This window comes from Sminthopsis crassicaudata, chromosome X, assembly GCF_048593235.1.
Source record: "Sminthopsis crassicaudata isolate SCR6 chromosome X, ASM4859323v1, whole genome shotgun sequence".
In the NCBI taxonomy this organism is placed as follows: Eukaryota; Metazoa; Chordata; class Mammalia; order Dasyuromorphia; family Dasyuridae; genus Sminthopsis; species Sminthopsis crassicaudata.
This window is the reverse complement of record NC_133623.1, coordinates 61,747,565-61,767,844: the sequence shown is the minus strand read 5'-3', so window position 1 is coordinate 61,767,844 and position 20,280 is coordinate 61,747,565. Positions and strand designations below refer to the sequence as shown.

The 20,280-nt window shown below is 45.0% G+C and overlaps 1 protein-coding gene across 1 annotated transcript; it reads left to right on the top strand.

The window, feature by feature from the left end:
• The first annotated feature begins 1,254 nt into the window (after window positions 1-1,254).
• Window positions 1,255-15,791, top strand: LOC141548556 (uncharacterized). Its single transcript, XM_074277533.1, has 5 exons — window positions 1,255-1,818; window positions 6,146-6,710; window positions 7,306-7,351; window positions 12,461-13,576; window positions 14,738-15,791. Exons 1-5 carry the CDS (start codon window positions 1,317-1,319, stop codon window positions 14,741-14,743), a joined length of 2,235 nt encoding a protein of 744 aa, XP_074133634.1. The 5' UTR covers window positions 1,255-1,316; the 3' UTR covers window positions 14,744-15,791.
• The last annotated feature ends 4,489 nt before the right edge of the window (window positions 15,792-20,280 follow it).

Sequence of the window (20,280 nt, the reverse complement as noted above, 5' to 3'; positions counted from 1 at the left end):
TCCATAGTCATCCCCTACTTTTACTGAGAAAAAGAGGCATTTGTTACTAGAGACCATTAAATCTCCCCCCACACACAATCCAACTTCATCATCCATAATCTTTTTCTTTACTCCATCCTGTTTTCTTCTTGAATTTTTCTCAATTGTTGCTTTTCTCATTTTCCATCTCTCTTTCTACCCTTCTGCCCCACAGTTTGACAGGTCCACATCTCCCCATCCTCAAACCTTTATTTTACTCTGATGTTCCCTCACATTTTTGTCCTGTGTCATTTTGAAGCCAAAAATTCCAAGAAATTCATTTCCTCACATTCCCCTCACTTTTTAACCCTTTGTGATTTGATTTCTGACACCACCACTTGACTGAAAAAAAGGAAAAAAAGGCAAAAAACACTAGACCTGGGTTCAAGTTCTGATCCTTAATTGTGTAACAAATCATTCAGACAAATGGGTCCCAATTTCCTTCTGGGTAAAAGGAGGAGGTTAGAGTTTCTTTCTGCTCCAAATCTTTGATTCTATGAGATGACATCTAATCTTCTGGCCCCAAAATGGATGACCAAACTGAAAATGTTAGAAAGAGGGTCAGTGCCATGTCCAGTAAATGAGATCTCACAAGCAACTATCTCCTATTAAATGAGATCCAAATCCTGTCTCTGGGATTAAAGGTCTGATTCCTCAAAGGTGAAAGACAGCTACTTGTGGTGACAAAATCTCCTAAACAGTCCTACATTTGTTCCCTGATTCATTGGAAAAGCTACAAAATCCATGATTTTCCCACAAGGTGGTCTTCTTAAAGGGGGCAAGGAGAACGGGATCAAGGAAGAGGAGCGCAGAAAGGGGCAAAATAGCCCATGTCCAGCGCCTAAGGTGGGCTGCAAATGTTCGAATGGCTTGGGTCACTGTGGAAGCCCCCGGTCCCAAGTAACCGAGGTCACCATGAGGTGCCTTCGAATTGGCAGATATTCCTCTCCCTCTTCCCTCCCCCTTCTCTACCAGTATCCTAACTCTGGGCAGACTTCAGATGTCAAAAATCACAGGGGGGGGGAACTGGGAGATCACTTTCGAGACTGGTTCAGGAGCGGAAAGTGACAAGGCTGAGTGCCAATAGCAAGCTTCGTCCAAAGCCTTGAAGGACTGTGGTTGGGAACCCGGGGTTGGGGAGGGACATTGGGGGGGGGGGGAAGGGGGCGGAGCATGCAGTATATAAAGCAAGCCGGGGACAAGCTCTCCTCACACATTTCCGGGGCGCAAGTTGTAGTAGAGGTAGCTACCACTCCTTGGCTGATCACAGGCCAGAGGAGAAGTCCGCTTTTTCAGCCATGCCGGCGCCTGGCAGTCAGCACCAGGGCCAGGGCCATGTCCCAGAGAACGACGACAATCCAGAGATCCAGGAGGTAGAAGAGAGAGTCGACGAGTCTGACACTGAAGTAGAAGAGAGCAACGCAGAAGTCGGTGTCGGTGTCGGTGACAGAGAGAGGAGCGCAGAAGAATGCCGGGTAGCCCGCGGGGATGGGGAGCTGCTGTCACTGCTGAGGGATGGCCGTAGGCCAATGGGTGCCCCATTCCAGGGCCAAGAGCTGCCACTGCCGCCGGCTACCCCAGTGGTGGCCGACCCCGCCGTCTTGAGCCCGGAGGGGTACCCAAGGCTGCCTGATTTCCAGGCGGGCGGCATCCGCGCACCCATCCCCATAGCTGTGGCGATCCCCATCCCGGTGCAAATCCGAACTCCGGCCGGCCTCTCCAGAACCGTGCACGTGATCGCTTCGTGCTTCATCGACGGACTTATGGCACAGAGCGCCAGCTACCCAGCAGCTAGACAAGGTAAGGCCCGGCCCCGAAAGGGCGTGCAGAGTCCGGGCGGGGAGCTGGGGCCCTTCACGGTGGGAGGGAGCGGGAGGGAGCGGGGCGACGTCTTAGCCTCAAACCTAAAGGTTCGCGAGGCCGGGCGGGGGGAGGGGGAGGGCTGCGAAACTTTTCCACCGCTAACAGTGGAAGGAAGTAGGCTTTTTTTTTTTTTTTTTTTTTTTTTTTGAGAGGGGTGGGGTGGGGGGAGTTGATAGAAAAATCCAGAGATCTCTGGATTGAGAGAGGTTGGGGAAGCCCCTCAGGCTGCCAACCAAAGGGGAGGGGAAAGGGTCGCCGAAAGAGAAAGCACTGAGACCGTTTCGGGTGGGGGAGGAATCATTTGGGGCGGGAGGCCCCCAGTTTTTTTAATCAGATTATGCGAACTGGGGTGAGCATCCTTAGAGGGGACGTCCAAGACGAATCTTGGGGTTGAGGGGAAGGCGTCGTCCCACTTTCTCCTCAGGAGATCCGTGGAGGGGGATGATAGTTCAAGGTGGGACGCGGTGCTAGGGGGCGGTAGTTGAGTAAGAGCCTCTAAAAGGCTAAGCGCGTGGACGAATATTGGGGGTGAGGGAAAGGAAAGAAAGGCGTCGTCCCGTTTTCTCCTCAGGAGGTCAATGGTGGGGAGGGAACAGTGTTGGGGGATGGTAATTCAGTGAGGGGGGACTATGGGGGGGATGGTAGTTCAGTGGGGGCGGTGTGTGGGGGGACAGTGTTGGGGGATGGTAATTCAGTGAGGGGGGCGGTGTTGGGGGATGGTAGTTCAGTGGGAACCCTTAGAAGGCTAGGCACGTCGACGAATGTTGGGGGTGAGGGAAAGGAAAGAAAGGCGCCTTCCCATTTTCTCCTCAGGAAATCGGGGGGGGGCGAAGTTAGGAGAACGGCATTTGGGGGGGCGCAGTTGGGAGACGGCAGTTCAGGGGGGCAGTTGGGAGAACGACAGTGAGAGGGCGCTGTTGGGAGGGAGAACGACAGTGAGAGGGCGCAGTTAGTTAGGGAACGGCAGTTCAGTGGGGGGGAGCAGTTGGGAGAGAGAACAGTGAGAGGGCGCTGTTGGGAGACGGCAGTTCAGTGAGGGGGGGGCAGTCAGGGAGCAGCAGTTCAGTGGGGGGGTCAGTTGGGAGAATGACAGTGAGAGGGCGTTGTTGGGAGGGAGAACTACTGTGAGAGGGCGCTGTTGGGAGGGAGAACGACAGTGAGAGGGCGCAGTTAGTTAGGGAACGGCAGTTCAGTGGGGGGGAGCAGTTGGGAGAGAGAACAGTGAGAGGGCGCTGTTGGGAGACGGCAGTTCAGTGAGGGGGGGGCAGTCAGGGAGCAGCAGTTCAGTGGGGGGGTCAGTTGGGAGAATGACAGTGAGAGGGCGTTGTTGGGAGGGAGAACTACTGTGAGAGGGCGCTGTTGGGAGGGAGAACGACTGTGAGAGGGCGCTGTTGGGAGGGAGAACGACAGTGAGAGGGCGCTGTTGGGAAGGAGAACAACAGTGAGAGGGCGCAATTGAGAGACGGCAGTTCAGTGGGGGGGCAGTTGGGAGAACGACAGTGAGAGGGCGCTGTTGGGAGGGAGAACGACTGTGAGAGGGCGCTGTTGAGAGGGAGAACAACAGTGAGAGGGCGCAATTGAGAGACGGCAGTTCAGTGGGGGGGCAGTTAGGGAGAATGACAGTGAGAGGGCGCAGTTGGGAGACAGCAGTTCAGTGGGGGGGCAGTTGGGAGAACGACAGTGAGAGGGCGCAGTTGGGAGACAGCAGTTCAGTGGGGGGGCAGTTGGGAGAACGACAGTGAGAGGGCGCAGTTGGGAGACAGCAGTTCAGTGGGGGGGCAGTTGGGAGAACGACAGTGAGAGGGCGCTGTTGGGAGGGAGAACGACTGTGAGAGGGCGCTGTTGGGAAGGAGAACAACAGTGAGAGGGCGCAATTGAGAGACGGCAGTTCAGTGGGGGGGCAGTTAGGGAGAGGCAGTTCAGTGGGGGGGCAGTTGGGAGAACGACAGTGAGAGGGCGCAGTTGGGAGGGAGAATGACAGTGAGAGGGCACAATCGGGAGACGGCAGTTGGGGGGGCAGTTAGGGAGAGGCAGTTCAGTGGGGGGGCAGTTGGGAGAATGACAGTGAGAGGGCGCAGTTGGGAGACAGCAGTTCAGTGGGGGGGCAGTTGGGAGACGGCTGTTTAGTGGGGTGGCGCAGTTAGGGGACGGCAGTTCAGTGGGGGGGCAGTTGGGAGACAAGGCAGTTCAGTGGTGGGGGTGCAGTTGGGAGACGGCAGTTCAGTGGGGGGGCAGTTGGGAGACAAGGCAGTTCAGTGGGGGGGTGCAGTTGGGAGATGGCAGTTCAGTGGGGGCGCAGTTGGGAGACGGCAGTTTAGTGGGGTGGCGCAGTTAGGGGACGGCAGTTCAGTGGGGGGGGCAGTTGGGAGACGGCAATTCAGTGGGGGGGGCAGTTGGGAGACAAGGCAGTTCAGTGGGGGGGCGCAGTTAGGAGAACAACAGTGAGAGGGCACAGTTAGGGAACGGCAGTTCAGTGGGGGGGGCAGTTGGGAGACGGCAGTTCAGTGGGGGGCGCAGTTGGGAGAACGGCAGTTAGTGAGCAGGCAGTTTTGGCCATTAGTGGTTCAGTGGCGGGGAAAGGTGAAGACTGCTAGTTCAGTGGGCGGGGCTGGTGTTGGAGGTTGGTGGTTGGGGGGGGATGTCGGGGAATGTTAGTTCATTGGTGGGGGGACAGTGTTGGCTGATGCAGTGGGAGCCCTTAGAAGGCTCAGGATTTAGTGGAAGTTGGTGGGTTTAGTGGAAAGCCTTAGAAGGCTAAGGTTGTCTGCGATGGTGATGGCGTCGAGGAATTTTTCAAGTGAGGGAAAGGAAAGAAAGGCGCCTTCCCATTTTCTCCTCAGAAAATCAGTGGGGGGGGGGCAGAGTTAGGAGAATAGCAGTTCATTGTGGGGGCGGTGTTGGGAGAAGGGCAGTTCAGTGCAGGGGTGCAGTTGGGAGGGAGAATGACAGCGGGAGGGAGAATGACAGCGAGAGGGAGAAGTTGGGAGAACCACAGTGGGAGGGCACAGTTGGGAGGGAGAATGACAGCGAGAGGGAGAAGTTGGGAGAACCACAGTGGGAGGGCACAGTTGGGAGGGAGAATGACAGCGAGAGGGAGTTGGGAGAACCACAGTGGGAGGGCACAGTTGGGAGGGAGAATGACAGCGAGAGGCTGCAGTTGGGAGAACGACAGCGAGAGGGCGCAGTTGGGAGAACGACAGCGAGAGGGCGCAGTTGGGAGAACGACAGCGAGAGGGCGCAGTTGGGAGTTGGCGCAGTTGGGAGTTGGCGCAGTTGGGAGGGAGAACGACAGTGGGAAGGCGCACTTGGGAGAATTGCAGTTTTCCCATTTTCTCCTCAGAAAATCAGTGGGGGGGGCGGAGTTGGGAGAACAGCGCTTCAGTGGGGGGCAGTGTTTGTGGGTGCTAGTTCAACTGGGGGATGGATGCAATAGGAGCCCTTAAGAGGCTAAGGATGTCAACAACAAATGTTGGGGTGAAGGAAAGGAATTGTAAGGTGTCTTTCATTTTTTCCTCAGAAAATCAGTGGATGGGGTGGTGTTGGGAGAACTGCAGTTCAGTGGGAGGCGGTGTTGGGCAGTGGCAGTTCAGTGGGAGCCCCTAGAAGGCTAAGGGTGTAGACGATAACTCAATGGACCTAGCTTGGGTTTTAGAGGAAAGGAAGGCATCATCCCTTGCTAGAGAGGGGAAGTGGGAGTTTGTGCATTTTTTCTTCAGAGGTGACCACGAGGCGGGGGTGGGAAAAGAAGCAATTGGAAGAGGAGGGTTGGGAGGGGCGGTTGATAGCATGATGGAGAGCCCCACTTCGGCTGAATTTAACGATCGGCGGGAGGGACTAGTGGGGAACCTTCATTTTCTCTACAGAGAACTTTGGGCTGAGGTGAGGTATCTGGGCTGGGTGTCTTACCCCACGCCTTTGATAGCTATGGGGCTTTCAGACTCCTCCATGTTTCCTCTAAAGGACAGCACTGAGGTCGAGTATTGGTTAGGGTAGGGGGACACTGGGGCAAGAGCGGGCCAAGTTCACCCTTGCTGAGAACTAGGATGGGGAAGGGAGGAGAGCAGCCTCTAGAGCTCCTACCAAGAGCACGCTGAGGTGCCTGGCTTCTAGGTCCGGCAGCCACAGCCACCTCCCCCCTCCCACACTGCCTCCAAGGCAAGAAGGCCCTTTCTCCAGACTCTGTTCTGGGGCGCGGAGTGAGATAGCAAGCCTTGACCCTGCCCGTCGAGGCCCTTCGCAATTGCGGCGGTTTCTCCTTTTCCAGACAACCAACAGCAGCCCCCCCCACCCCCTGTAGAGGCAGGAGGGGAAGAACAGGCTGACGAGGAGAGACCCCCCGAGGTTGGCTTCGCTGGATTGGGCCTGGGCTTCGGTGCTGAGGTTCAAGCCGGCCTGGAGGAGCTCATGGAAGCTGGCTGGATCGGAGGAGAAGAAGGGGCAGCGGCATCAGCCGCCGCCGCAGAGGCAGGGGCGGCAGCAGCCACAGAGGCGGTAGTGGCTGCGGCATCAACAGGTGGAAGAAGAAGCCGAAGAAGAAATCGAGGCAGGCCCAACCAGGAAGAGCAGCTTGGTGGAGCCGAGGTGCCCGAGGAGGTCAACCCACCGACCGTGGCAGCCCCAGGAGCCCCTGCGGCCTCATCCATGGCCTCGACCCCACTGATTGAAGCAGCCCTGCCAGTCGAACCAGCCTTAGCAGAGGGAGAGGGAGCCATGCCAGCCGAAGCCCCCCTAACGAAGCCACCCACTGGACGAACCATATTCACAGCCTTCCAGCTGGAAGAACTGCTGCGGGCCTTTCAGGCATCTCAGTACCCAGATGTCATCGCCAGGTAAGGAGAGAAAGGAATTGGCGGGCACAGAGATAGGAAGCAGCCTCAGGCCCTCTCTCTCAGCCCACTCACTCACTCTGTGCCACACCTTCAGCCACATTTTCTCCAAAGACTCGGTGGTCCAAGCAGCCCGAGCTGACCTTCGCCCTTTCCCTCCTCATTGGGTGTGGCCTTGGGGATCTCCATCATAAAAAGTGCAGAGACTTTCTGGCTGGAAATTAATTGTGGACTCTTGCCGTGATCTGCTGTTTTAGTGGAGTGAGGAATGCCCGGTGTGGGAGCTCCCTCCACCAACACAAGGCCGAAAACCAATACACAAGTCGAACAGAGTTTGTGCTTATTATCATTTCAAACCTAGCCAATTAAAAAAAAAAAAACTGTCCCTCTTCTCACTTCACTTTAAAATATCCGATCTAAGACTCCTTAATTGAGTCTCCAGATGAATAGGAAAAAAATTCATTTATGTTTCCGTGTCAGCCCAACCGAGAAATAGAAGACAAGTGTGTGATCTTTTCCCCAACTTCAAGCCTGATCCTTAAACATTTGGGTTTTTGTTTTCTGTTTGTTCATTCGTTCCTTTGTTTTTCTTCCACAGAGAAGAATTAGCTGCTCGCTTGAATCTTACTGAAGCAAAAGTTCAGGTAAGTAGACCTAAGGATACATTAGGAAGGGTGGCTACCCAAAAACATGCCATAGAGGTTTCTCCTCCCTTTCCCTGTCCCGTCAACACTTTTTACTTCTATGTATTTTTCTTTACACTCTGGCTAAGATATCTAAAGAATGGGTAGAGGGGGTAGATGGAGCAGTAGACTGGGGAAATGGTGTATACCTTCTAACTATCTATTTGAAATAAATGTACCCCAATGATGAAGGAATTGATCCTTTAGCGTATAAACGCCTTTGGAGCAAGGATTGGTTTTTGTTTGTTTTTTTGTGTTTTTTGTTTGTTTGCTTGTTTGTTTGTTTGTTTGTTTAATATTCCTACTGCCTAGAACTTACTAAATACTTGTTGCTTGATCCACCCCTTGATAAATGCAATTCAGCATCTTATAAGGTAAGCTAAGAAGGTAAGAGACTTTAAACCCAGTGTATACATTAGATACTTTTTCAGTACCAGAGGATATATAGCTAGGACTGAAGTCCAAATCATAAGCCAAAGGGTTACCATACCAGGGAAAGTTCTATTGAATTAAATGACTTCTGTCCCATTGAAATTTAAAATATTTACAAATAGTCTAGGACAGTTAATTGGCTGGAATAGATAAAGTGCCAGGCCTGAAGTCAGAAAAACTCGTCTTTAATCTAGCCTCAGACACTTATTAGCTGACACGGAACCCCATTTGCCTCAGTTTGCTCCTCTGTAAAAGAGGCGGTGGCCAACCACTCTAGTATCTGCCAAGAAAATCCCAAATGGGGTTGGACTCCCCTGAAATACTCACCAACAAAGAATGAGTCTAGGAACTAATCAGTCCACAAACACAGAGCACTAGTGAGTGTAAAAATACCATAATAAATTAACCTTTCAACTGATAGGAAACACAAGCCATGAGCCAAGGAGCATCCCAAACTTTGGCTTTCCTAGGACTTTATTGAGTCAACAAGACCTGAGGATTCCAGTTTAGACAGTTCTGGAACCCAGAGCAAAATGAGGACCAATTTTATGTTCAATTTCCACATTTTGCATTGTGGATGTTTAATAAATTAATTTAATTTAATTTAGTAAATAAATTAATTTAACAATTAATTTATTATAGAAAACTTCAAGAAACATGTAAAATACAATTGAGGTAGGTTTTTAAAAAATTGACTTGGACCCTCTAATACAAACCAGCTTCTCAGTATTTGAAAGTTTACTGCTTTACAAGGCAAACTTAGTTTCTGCATAAATTTGCACTTGCCAAATTACTGACCTAGTCAGAGCCAGTGAAGACAAAGGTGGGTAAATAGAGAAAAGGGGCAATTATGAGAGGCCTTTTGGTTTCACCAACTCTCTCTCTTGGAACAACCATAAAGTGTCACTTTTTTTTTTCCCATCTTCCACTTTGGGTCTTAGTTCTATCGGATCAAACTTGCATTTCCTAAGTTGAGAAGCAACTTCTAACTATTCCTACTTTTCTACCCTAAATATTTCCAAGCAGGTATCAGCCAATGAAAACATAAGGCTTGTTTAATTAAAAAAAATTTAGATAAATATATTTTGAGAAATAACACACATTTAAATTTATAGAATATATTTATTTTTTAATAACAACATAGATTTAGGTTCAGATCATACAGGTAGGACAGGTGCCCAGTCAGCATTGGCAAAGAGCAGTTCCTCACTGGGAGTTCCAAAGAATTGAATTAAAAAATATTTTAAATGATATTTAAAATACAAATTTTTATCCTATACATATGTTTGTGTGTATTTACATTTCATGTATGAATAATCTTGTTATAATAATTATATTGATATGATACGTAATCTATAAATATATTTATATTTGCATCATGTAAAGTTGCAGACCTGGTACCACTCTACATTGGGAGACTTAGTTTTCATGGAAGCCCCTTATGCCAATGATACCCCAAGTCTGGTGTAATATTAAAATATTCATATTTTATATAATGATATACTATATAAGATCATATACATATATTTTTCAAACACAAATGCATTTAGATATGTGTGATATGAACCAAGGGTTCTTTATGCCAATGGAGTCATAGGACTACTGTAATTTTAAGATACTTAGATAAAATATACATTTTAAATTTATATAGATACATTTGATAAATGTGCACACGTATTTATAAAGCATGGATCTTTTAAGATTTATCAAACACATTTGCAAAGCAAATGATGATTGGCAGGAATAGAGGGAATTGCTATACTGGGAATCCCCTTTGCAAATGTATAATTTTAGGTATAATATTTTAATATCTAGACATACATAATATATTTCTATGGGAACTTGAGAGAGGGAAGGAATTCCCTATGCAAATGTATAATATTGGGTGTGATCTTATATATGTGTGTATTATATATTTGTAAACCATCTGTATGATACACAAATTTCAGGAAGGCACTTCCCTATACCTATGAAATAAGTTCAGCATGATTTTAAAATATTTAGATTAAATAGATTTATACTCCTATAAATATATATGCATTTATAAAGCATGAATTTATTTAAAGTTACTTAATGTAACATTGCAGAGCAGATGCCAAACTTCATAGTTAGAGAGAATTTCTGTTCTGGGAGTTCCTTATACCAACAGAAATCATAAGTCTGCTCTGATTTTTTAGTAGTTAGCTGAAACCAGTAAAAGATGTAGATTTCTATAGGTCCCCATGCAGATGCTGATATATATGACCTACATTGATAGAAGAATTTTCTTTCTTTAGAAATCTCTGCCACGCAAATAAAAGTCTGGCGTGATCTTTTAATATGTGGATTTCTGGAATATGTAAATCATAAATATATTTAGATTTATCTGATTTGGAAAGTGTCACAACAGGTGGCAACCTGCATTTGGAAAAGAAATTTCTGAACAAGGAATTCCCTTCACTGACAAAATCAGTGATTTTTAAAGTATCCATATTAAAATATAGATTGCTATGCTTATATTGACATATTTCAGTTTATATAATTGATAAAAACATGCATTATTTAGAAACTATATTTATGAAATATATTAAAATGCTATCAAAATATATTATATTTATAACTATTTAAAAATTATACCAGAAATGGGATTGTGGCAAGTACAGGAGGGACCTTCTAGTTCAAAAAATTCCCTCTACAAATCATCTAGGTACCTGCTCTACAACTTTCTAGGTTATATAACTTTAAATATATTTGCATTTAATAAATATATTATATAGTCTATTGAGATTATGGAATATACATACATATATATATATATATATATATAAACAGGAATATATTTCTAGAAATGTATACTTCTATATCATATTTATATTGTTCAGTGACTAACATTGAATCTTGATTCTATCTGAAGACTAAATCTAATTAAAACTCTTTCCTAGTCTCAGTGACAGCATTTCTGTGCCTAGTAGACTCTGCAAGTCAGGAATGTAAAAATGAATTCTATTTTCCATTAATTGGCTATGTAATCTCAAGGAAATCCCTTCTGGGCCTCAGTTTATCTATCTGTAAAATTACTGGACTAGACTCAATAATCTTTTTAGTCCCTATTCTATGAGTCTAGAGTTGTCTAGAACTATAATTAGAAGAATGTTGTACTAAATATATATTGAATCCTAGATATTTTCCCTCATAAAATTTTAGATGATGGCTATCAATATTTATTGATGATGGTTTTACTCTTTGTTCTAAAATTCACAGTGTTGAATGAGACTATATATGGAAATCACTGTGTAATAGAAAAAAACTATCTGAAGTAGTAGTACTAGTAGTAGTAGTAGCAGTAGTAATAGTAATAGTGGTGGTAGCAATAGTAATAGTAGTAATAGGGGTGGTGATAGTAATAGTAGTGGTAGTAGTAGTAGTAATAACAGTGGCAGTGTGGTAGTAGTAATAGTAGTAGTAGAAGTGATAGTAGTAATAGTAGTAGCTGTTGTAGTGGTGATAGTAATAGTAATAGTAGTAGTGGTGGTGGTGGTAGTAATAGTAATAATAGTAGTACTAGTAGTGGTAGTGATAGTAGTAATAGTAGTGGTAGTACTAGTAGTAGTAATGTAGTAGATATAGTACTAGTGGTGGGAGTAATAGTAGTAGCAGTAATAGTAGCGGTAGTAGTAGTAGTGTTTCCTGTTATTGTTGACAATATTTGGAATTACAGCATCTTGCCACTAAATGCTTGGGTTTTGTCATTCTTTCTTTCCCCCATGCACAAAAAAAAAAAAAAAAAAAAAAATTATGGCAACCCATGCCATACTTGACTTCGATTCTCTTGTTTTTTTTTTTTTTTTTTTTTTTTTTTTTTTTTCTGGTAGTTAATTTTGTTTTGAAAATGTCAAAACTGGTGCTTCGGTGACAAAGTTGGGCCTTAGCCCCCCTCCCCCTCATTTTTAATGCCCTATAGAAAATGTAAGGAATCACAGCATCTGACCAGCCTAAAATGGAGTCTGAGTCATGAGGCACGCATTTTCGGATGGAAAACAGAATATTTGCTTATTGTGGCAGCGGCAGAAATAGCACTTTACCATCATTAGAAATGGCCCAAATGGAAACAATCACCAAAGTCAGGGAATAGATTGCAAACTTGCTTACTTAACAAGTAGTTATTTAAAAGCTTTGGTTTAAAAAAAAGAAAAAAAGAAAGAAAGAAAAAGGTAGCTAGTGGAGGACAGAAAGTTCTGCTCTCTGTCACCTGAGTTTAAACTCTCAAAGCTCTGTAGCACTAGAGCTGGAAGGGACTTCATAGGCCATCTAGTCCAATTCCTTGAATTCACAGAAGAGGAAACTGAGGTTCAAAATTGGGAAGTAACTAGAACATCTACGCCCAGCTTCGTCAGACTGTGTCCTTGATTTAGGATTTAGTAAATGTGGTCTCGATTGTGTCCCTCTCCCCAGCACTTGAAATTTCACATCATAAAGGAAAACTAACCCCCCACCCCCACCCCCCAACATATTCCTTGGTTTTCTGTTACAATCCTGGAAAGAATATGGGACTGATTTCTGTGTATATAGCATGTCTCGTACCTTAAGATTTTCAAGGCTAATTTTAAGCCCGTGACTTCTCGGTACTAAAATAACCCTTCTTTTCCCTTCCGAATGGAGGTTTGGTTTCAGAACCACAGAGCCAAACTGCGCAGGATGGGAATGTTCAGAAGTTTTGAAGCCTCGGCCTTTGCTCAGCACGCACGCTACCTAAGAGATGGCCAGCTTCTTGGAAACCAATTGAATGCTGTCTGGAGAGGCATGCCTTTTGCAATACCCATGCTACACATGATGCCACCCATTGCACCACCCATGCCGCCACCTGTGCCACCACCCATGCCACCACCCATACCACCACCCATGGTGCCGCCCATGGCACGACCCCTGCTGCCACCCATGGCTGTACCCATGATCCCAGCCCTGCTGCCACGTATGGTGATACCCATGATACCACGTATGATTATGCCACCCATGATGCCTCCTATGATGCTGCCCCATATAGCACCACCTATAGCTCCACCCATGGGAGCATTTGTCCCAATACATGTACCACCACGTATAGCACTACCTGTAGCTCCACTTATAATACCACGTGTAGTACCACATATATTTCCACCTGTAGTGCCACCTTTGGCACCACTTATAGGCCCAGGCCCAAACGCAGCACTTGTCCCACCACCTGTTGTACCACCACTTGGAGCTCCACCTCTGGCACCACTTAGAGCAACACTCGCCGGCCCAGGCCCAGACGCAGCCCTCGCCGGCCCAGGCCCAGACGCAGCCCTCGCCGGCCCAGGCCCAGACGCAGCCCTCGCCGGCCCAGGCCCAGACGCAGCCCTCGCCGGCCCAGGCCCAGACGCAGCACTGGCCGGCCCAGGCCCAGACGCAGCACGTGCAGCCGCAGGCCCAGATGTAGCACCCGTAGGCGCAGGCCCAGGCGCAGCAGGCCTAGGCACAGCAGGCGCAGGCCCAGTCGCAGCCGCAGCAGGCACAGGCCCACCCGCAGCACCTGCAGCAGCTGCAGCAGCCGCAGGCGCTGCACCCGCACCACCCAGGCCCACACCACCACCACCCAGGCCTGCACCACCATCACCCAGGCCTGCACCACCACCACCCAGGCCTGCACCACCACCAGCTGTTGCCGCACCCGCAGTACCTGCAGCTCCAGCACCTTCAGGCCGAGCCCGAGGCCGAGCCAGAGCCCGAGCCCATGCACCATCTGCACGTCAGCACCATGTGAGTTGATCTTTGTTCAGAGATCCTTCTAATTCCTGGTTTGGAAGGTATGGTTTAAATTGAGCTGTCGTATCTCACGCAGCCCAGGCAAGGGCTTCATTTTCAAAGTTTGGGAATCTCCAGTACATTTGAAGTTATAGTTCTACTATTAAGCTCTTTCTTTTGCAGTACCCGGTATCCCAATAATAATGGCATATTAACACTCAGCCAACAAGGCCCATGGTACTGGACTGTCCCCCCTTTTAACCCCAGGCTCATGCTAGATAGCATGGTGTATGGTCTCTGGCCAGAGACCCAAATTTATTTTGTTTTGTTTTTTGCAGCTATGAAACTTCCTGAGTTCTATGTGCTATTCATACCCTAGCTGCTGTCCACTCCTTTAACGAACATTTCTGCTAATAGGGCAGAATGGGAAAGAGCTGCCTGTAAACTCTGTTCCTTATCTCCTCCTCCCCATCCCATCTGTGGGAAAGACGGGAGCAGACCCAGAGAAAGATTCTGTTTTCCTTTGTCCCCTCCCCAGCCAACAACAATACATTGTTGTCTCGTCCTCAGCTCAAAGGGAGACTATAGTGTTTTGCCCTCAAACACAGGAGAACTTTGACATCTGGGAGATAATCATCCATATTATAAGAATACAATTAGACCTGGACCTTACTTATACTGTTTGCTTGATAGGAAGTTGCCTAATTTCAAAACCAAGGCCAAGGAGGCCAAGAATAGCCAGTCATTTTTTTATTAAAAACATGAGTCACTTTTTGTTTTCCATGGGTTTTTCAGTCAGATATTTAGCAGTATAAAACTACTTAATTGAATCTACTACGAAGGGACTTGAACTATAGCAGAAACTATATAAGATTCCCTCGTGTATCAGTTTATATCAAATGTTAAGCATTACAAAGTTTATGTCTTCCCAATTGGAAGACCAAAGCCATAAATTCTTTTAAAAGCACATATTCCCAGTGCTGCTGCTTTTGATTTTTTAGTTTGTTACATTTGTGACAATCAAATGTCTACTAAGATTCTAATATGGGGGGGGGCAGTAAGAGAGGTAAGGAGTAAGAGGTTCAGAAACATACTTTAATTGATGTAGACAGAGGTAGAAGTTAGGAAGTTCGATCGCTTTTCAATATCTAATTTGTGCTATATTTCCTTTTGTAGAAATGAACTCCCATGAGACCGATCTCTGCCTCCTCTGGATCCAGTCACAGTTGAAAGAAAAAGACAGCCAGATCCAAATCCTTCTATTTAAGCATCATATCAGTCTTGCAACCACTCTGACAATAAGGACTATAGGGAAACAAACAAGCTTTACCCATTGGCAAGGAAAAACACCTACATTGAGTCCTTTCATATGGCACCCACACCAAGGCCTTCCATATGACGCCCATACCGAGGCCTTCCATATGACACCCACACCGAGGCCTTCCATATGACACCCACACCGAGGCCTTCCATATGACGCCCACACCGAGGCCTTCCATATGACGCCCACACCGAGGCCTTCCATATGACGCCCACACCGAGGCCTTCCATATGACGCCCACACCGAGGCCTTCCATATGACGCCCACACCGAGGCCTTCCATATGACGCCCACACCGAGGCCTTCCAAATGAGGCCCACACCGAGGCCTTCCATATGACGCCCACACCGAGGCCTTCCAAATGAGGCCCACACCGAGGCCTTCCATATGATGCCCACACCGAGGCCTTCCATATGACGCCCACATTGAGTCCTTCCATCTGGCCAATTGGGAACCAAGAGGCCAGGGCACAACATGGAAGCAGGAACAACACTACTGTGGGTCATTGATTTAAAAAAAAATACGAGATTGGGTGGGTATCCCTCTTGTAAAATGGCCAAGAACCATTCATTCCCTATAAAGAATTAGCGTATAAAGAGAGAATTTTGGTTGTTAAAAAAGCGAGTTGATATCCAAGAGCAGAGATGATATGGGAGTTCCAATATCAAGGTTTTGTTAAAATATCAGTTCAGTTTTGCTAAGGTACATATGAGATCTCTGAGTAACATCATATTGTTAGCTTTCAAACAAAGTGCACACTAAAGCATTTGGATCAATGAAATCTCAATTCAGAAAAGTGATTTCATCATCAAATTATAAGAGAAAGCATAAAATGTTTTGAATAAAAAGATCTAACTTTGCTTGTTTCCCATAAGCTGTACCTGTGTTCTAAAAGTTAAATAAAAGTTTACCAAGCATAAGAACTTGTAAGTGTCTTATTTTTTAAATCGTTTGGGATAGACATCAACTGCAACAACTGGGGGATGCCAGAAGAAGGATAAGAATTAGTCACTGGATTTAGTCACTGAGTGGTGTCCTATAGAATAGGAAATAATTACATGTCATTAATAAGTATAAAGTTGATTATAGTGTCCTTCCAACTCTATGATATAATTCCTCTATTTCCCTGACTTGTTTTGATGTTAGAATATAAATTTCTTTTTTTAAGAACATAAGTTTTGGGATATTAAAGGGTTCAGTTATAAGAAGAGTTATTGATGATCAGTTTGAATAGCAAAAATGTGGTATACTTGGAGTCAGGAAGACCTAGCTTAATATCCCACCTGAAATATGCTGTGTGACCTTGGATAAGTCACTTTACTTTGGGGAGAGTCTTAAATCTGTAAAGAAGATTGGGCATAATAACCTTTAAGGTCCCTTGCAACCCTAGAGCTATGTTCCTATGAATACTAATGAAAACTCCCTCATATTACAGAAGATGAAATCAAGCTTCCCAAAGATCTTAGAATATTCCACCTCAGATTGGATGGAATTACTTAGGTTTCACTCAGTTTTTCTATGACATGATTCTAAGGAACAATAAAGACCAAAGCAGTCAAAGGGTAATACCCAAACACCATCACCCATGGGGTACCTGCCTTTGAAAATCAAACTTTGACCCATTCCTCATCTTTAGAACATTCCTGGGAATATGAAGAATTTCTCATAAGATTATTTCTTCAACTTAGATTTGTGTTTGAAAACACAAGAACAAATATATCCTAAACATGTTTTGGGATTGTTCAAACTCAAGTTGTTGTCCCTCTGAAGTACCTGTCAAAGATGTACAGATAGACTAGTTCCATGGGTTGTCCATTCACCTGCCTATGAAATTCTCATCAATTGACTTTTCTTCATGCAGTTGGTTTGAAACCCCTTGAAGGTTATATAAATGTATTATTCTCCCCATTTTACAGATGAAAAAAAATGAAGTTCATAGAAACAAAACAATCTCCCAGCATTGTATGGCTAGTACTTAATAGAGCCAAGCTTTTAGGCCTGTGGCTGCCGACCAAAGCCAGGACTTCTCCCTTTCCAAGTCCATCAACAAGTATTAAGTGTTTCCTACATCCCACATTGCCTCCTACCACACTTAATTTTTTAAATTAAATTCATTTTATTAAAATGTTTCTCCTGATATTCATTTGAAAATTTCCCAATTCAGGACTTAGCTACTCTAATCAATCCAACAAACCAAAACAATTCCAAAGGACTCGGGATGAAAAAATGCTGTCCCCCTCCTAAAGGGAACTGAAGAATTCTGAATGAAGATTGAAGCTTTCTTTTTTTTCATTGACTTTCTTTTTGGTTTTGCATCACTTCCCATGTAGACTAGATATCACATTGCTTGCCTTTTCAATGGCTGGGGGAAAGGGCAGAGGGAAGAAGAGAATTGGGAACTCAAAATGATTTAAATGAATGTTCCAATAAGATGTAATGATTAAAAAGAAATCTTTCCACAACTCACAAGTGGATCCTGGGATGTCACAAAACTAGGAAATCATTGCCTCTGACTAGTAGTTTTGACTAATCACTGTCAAGTAATAGTAATAACTAATACTTACATGACACTCGAAAGTTCACCAAGCGCTTCAAATACATCATCCTATTTTAGGCTCACAACAGCCCTATAAAAGTATGTACTGTATCTATTATCATTATACCCATTTTTCAGATGAAAAAAACTAAGTCATAAAATGAAAGACTTCTCTGTAATCATATACCTAAGTGAGAGTTAGAAGCAGGATTTGAATCGGGATTTTTTTCTCCAAATCCATGTGATTGACTTTAACCCTCTCATTGTACAGACTGGGAAAATGAAATTAAGAGACATGATAAGATCTGTCCAGGATGAAACAAGGACTAAGTTTCAAAGGCAGAATTTTAATCTAGCACTTGAGACCCTTCCTTCCATCTTAATACTGTCTTCAGCTTGAGTCTTGGTTCTTGGATCTTACATCTCCATCTCCCAAGGAATCATTTCCTCTACAACGTGGTAGATTTGTGATTCAGTTCTCGGCCATAGAGTCGGTTGCTTTCTAGAATTAAACACCTATCTCTGGAGGGGATTAGACCTGTGACCACTTTGCTGGAGAGAGCAGCGGGGGCTAAAGACTGATGTGACACAGTATTGTGACACAAGGGAAAAAGTATCAGCTCCACCCATGGCATCTACTCTGTCTTAGGTAAGTCAGCTAATGGATCTCAGTTCCTTCAGATGACATTTTCATAGTCCTGCTGCTCAGAAAAAAAGTCACCTAAAAGGAATGGGTTAAATAGCCTTGGGAGGCCCTTTCAGTTTTAGATCTAGGTCCTCACTGGGCTTCAGCTTCCTCCTCTGTAAAATGAGAGGATAAAACCGGAAAACTTGGAAATACCATCCAGATTCATGCGGCCTTGAAAAGTCACATCTCCCTGAGCCTCAGTTAGGGTTAGCCTTTCAACAGTCCCTTTCAAATAAGAGGGAAACAGTGCACTAGCTGACCTCTGAAATCTATGACCCATGTGAGAGCAAATCACTCTCCCTGGCCCACAGTTTCCTTCTCTGTGAAATTAAGAAGTTGGACTCAAAGGCTTCTGAGGTCCCTTCCAGGTCTACATCTAGAATTCTGCTGAATGTATTCCCTCAACAACCTTCCTCCCATTCCCCAAATGGCAGGACCATTTGGGTGCCTTTTAGGCAGGGACAGGAAGAATTCACATTTTGGTAACGTCAGTGGTTTGAGCCTGTCATTGTGTAATTTGCATTCATTTTTCAAAGAATCCCTCAACATCATGCTCATCCAGTTTCAAGGGAATTCTCGCTTTGTTTTTTTAATTTTTGGAGGCAAAATGGATCAACTGACTTGCCCAGGGTCACAACAGCTAGTAAGTATTTGAACTTAGATCCTCTTGACACAGGGGTAGTACTTTTGCCACTGTATCACTTAGCTGCCCTTTTCATGTCTTTTCTTTAACTCCTGCTTGTAAAGCAACAACTGCATGAAAGATGGTATAAGTCTTTCATACTTATTTTTGAGAGGGAAACTGAGGCTCAGGGAAGGAAAGCAACATGAGAAAGGTCATGAAGCAAATTCAAACTCAAGTGAATTGACTCCAGGCCTTTTCTTCTTTCCACCAAACCAGTCCTCCTCTCTTTAATTTCTTTCTTGAACAAAGCCTTTTTTTAATAATAGCTTTTTATTTTCAAAATCTAGGCAAAGATAGTTTTCAACATTCAACCTTGCAAAGCCTTGTGTTGCAAATTTTTTCTCCCTCTGTCCCCCAGACGGCAAGTAATCCAATATATATTAAACAGGTGCACTTCTTCTATACGTATTTCCACAGTTCTCTTGCTGCATAAGAAAAATCAGATCAAGAAGGAAAGAAAGTAAGTAAGAAAACAAAATGCAAGCAAATAACAAAAAGAGTGAGAATGCTATGTAGTGATCCACATTCAGTCCCTCCAGTTCTCTCTGGGTATAGATGGCTCTCTCCATCACAAGACTATTGGAACTGGTTTGAATCATCTCATTGTTGAAGAGAGCCACGTCTATCACAGTTGATCATCCTATAATCTTGTTTTTGCCATGTACCATGATCTCTTGGTCCTGCTCTTTTCACTCAGCATCAGTTCCTGTCAGTCTCTCCAGGTCTCTCTGAAATCCTCCTGCTGGTCATTTCTTACAGAACAATAATATTCCATAACATTCATATCCCCTGGGATGGAGATGTCATTTACCCATCCATTCTCCAATTGATGGGCATCCACTCAGTTTCCAGTTTCTGGCCACTACAAAGAGAGCTGCCACAAACATTCTTGCACAAACAGGTCCCTTTCCCTTTTTAAAAATCTCTTTGGGATACAAACCCAGTAGAAACACTTCTGGGTCAAAGAGTAAGCACAGTTTGATAGACCTTTGGGCATAGCTCCAAATTGCTCTCTAGAATGGTTGGATCATTCCACAACTCCACCAACAATACATCAGTGTCCCAGTTTTCCCATATCCCCTCCAACATTTGTCATTATCTTTTTCTGTCATTTTAGCCAATCTGACAGGTGTGAAGTGGTACCTCAGAGTTATCTAATTTACATTTTTCTTATCTATAATGATTTAGAGCATTTTTTCATATGACTAGTAATTTAATGTTTTATAAACGCAAAGACTTCAGCTTCTGGGATAAGAACTCACTACTTGACAAAAATTGATGGGAAAACTGGAAAAAATAGTATAGCAGAAACTAGGCATTGACCAACACTTTAATTTCTTCATCTGAAAATTGTCTGTTCATATCCTTTGACCATTTATCAATGGAAAAAAGACTTGTATTCTTAAAAATTTGAGTCTATTCTCTATATATTTTAGAAATGAGGCCTTTATCAGAATCCTTGAATGTAAAACTTTTTCCCCAGTTTTCTT

Excerpts from the sequence above, each read along its gene's own strand:
- LOC141548556 (XM_074277533.1), top strand. The coding sequence starts at position 1,317 with ATGCCGGCGCCTGGCAGTCAGCACCAGGGCCAGGGCCATGTCCCAGAG. Across the intron at positions 6,711-7,305 it reads TACCCAGATGTCATCGCCAG|AGAAGAATTAGCTGCTCGCT; the intron begins GTAAGGAGAGAA and ends TTTCTTCCACAG. Across the intron at positions 7,352-12,460 it reads TTACTGAAGCAAAAGTTCAG|GTTTGGTTTCAGAACCACAG; the intron begins GTAAGTAGACCT and ends TTCCGAATGGAG.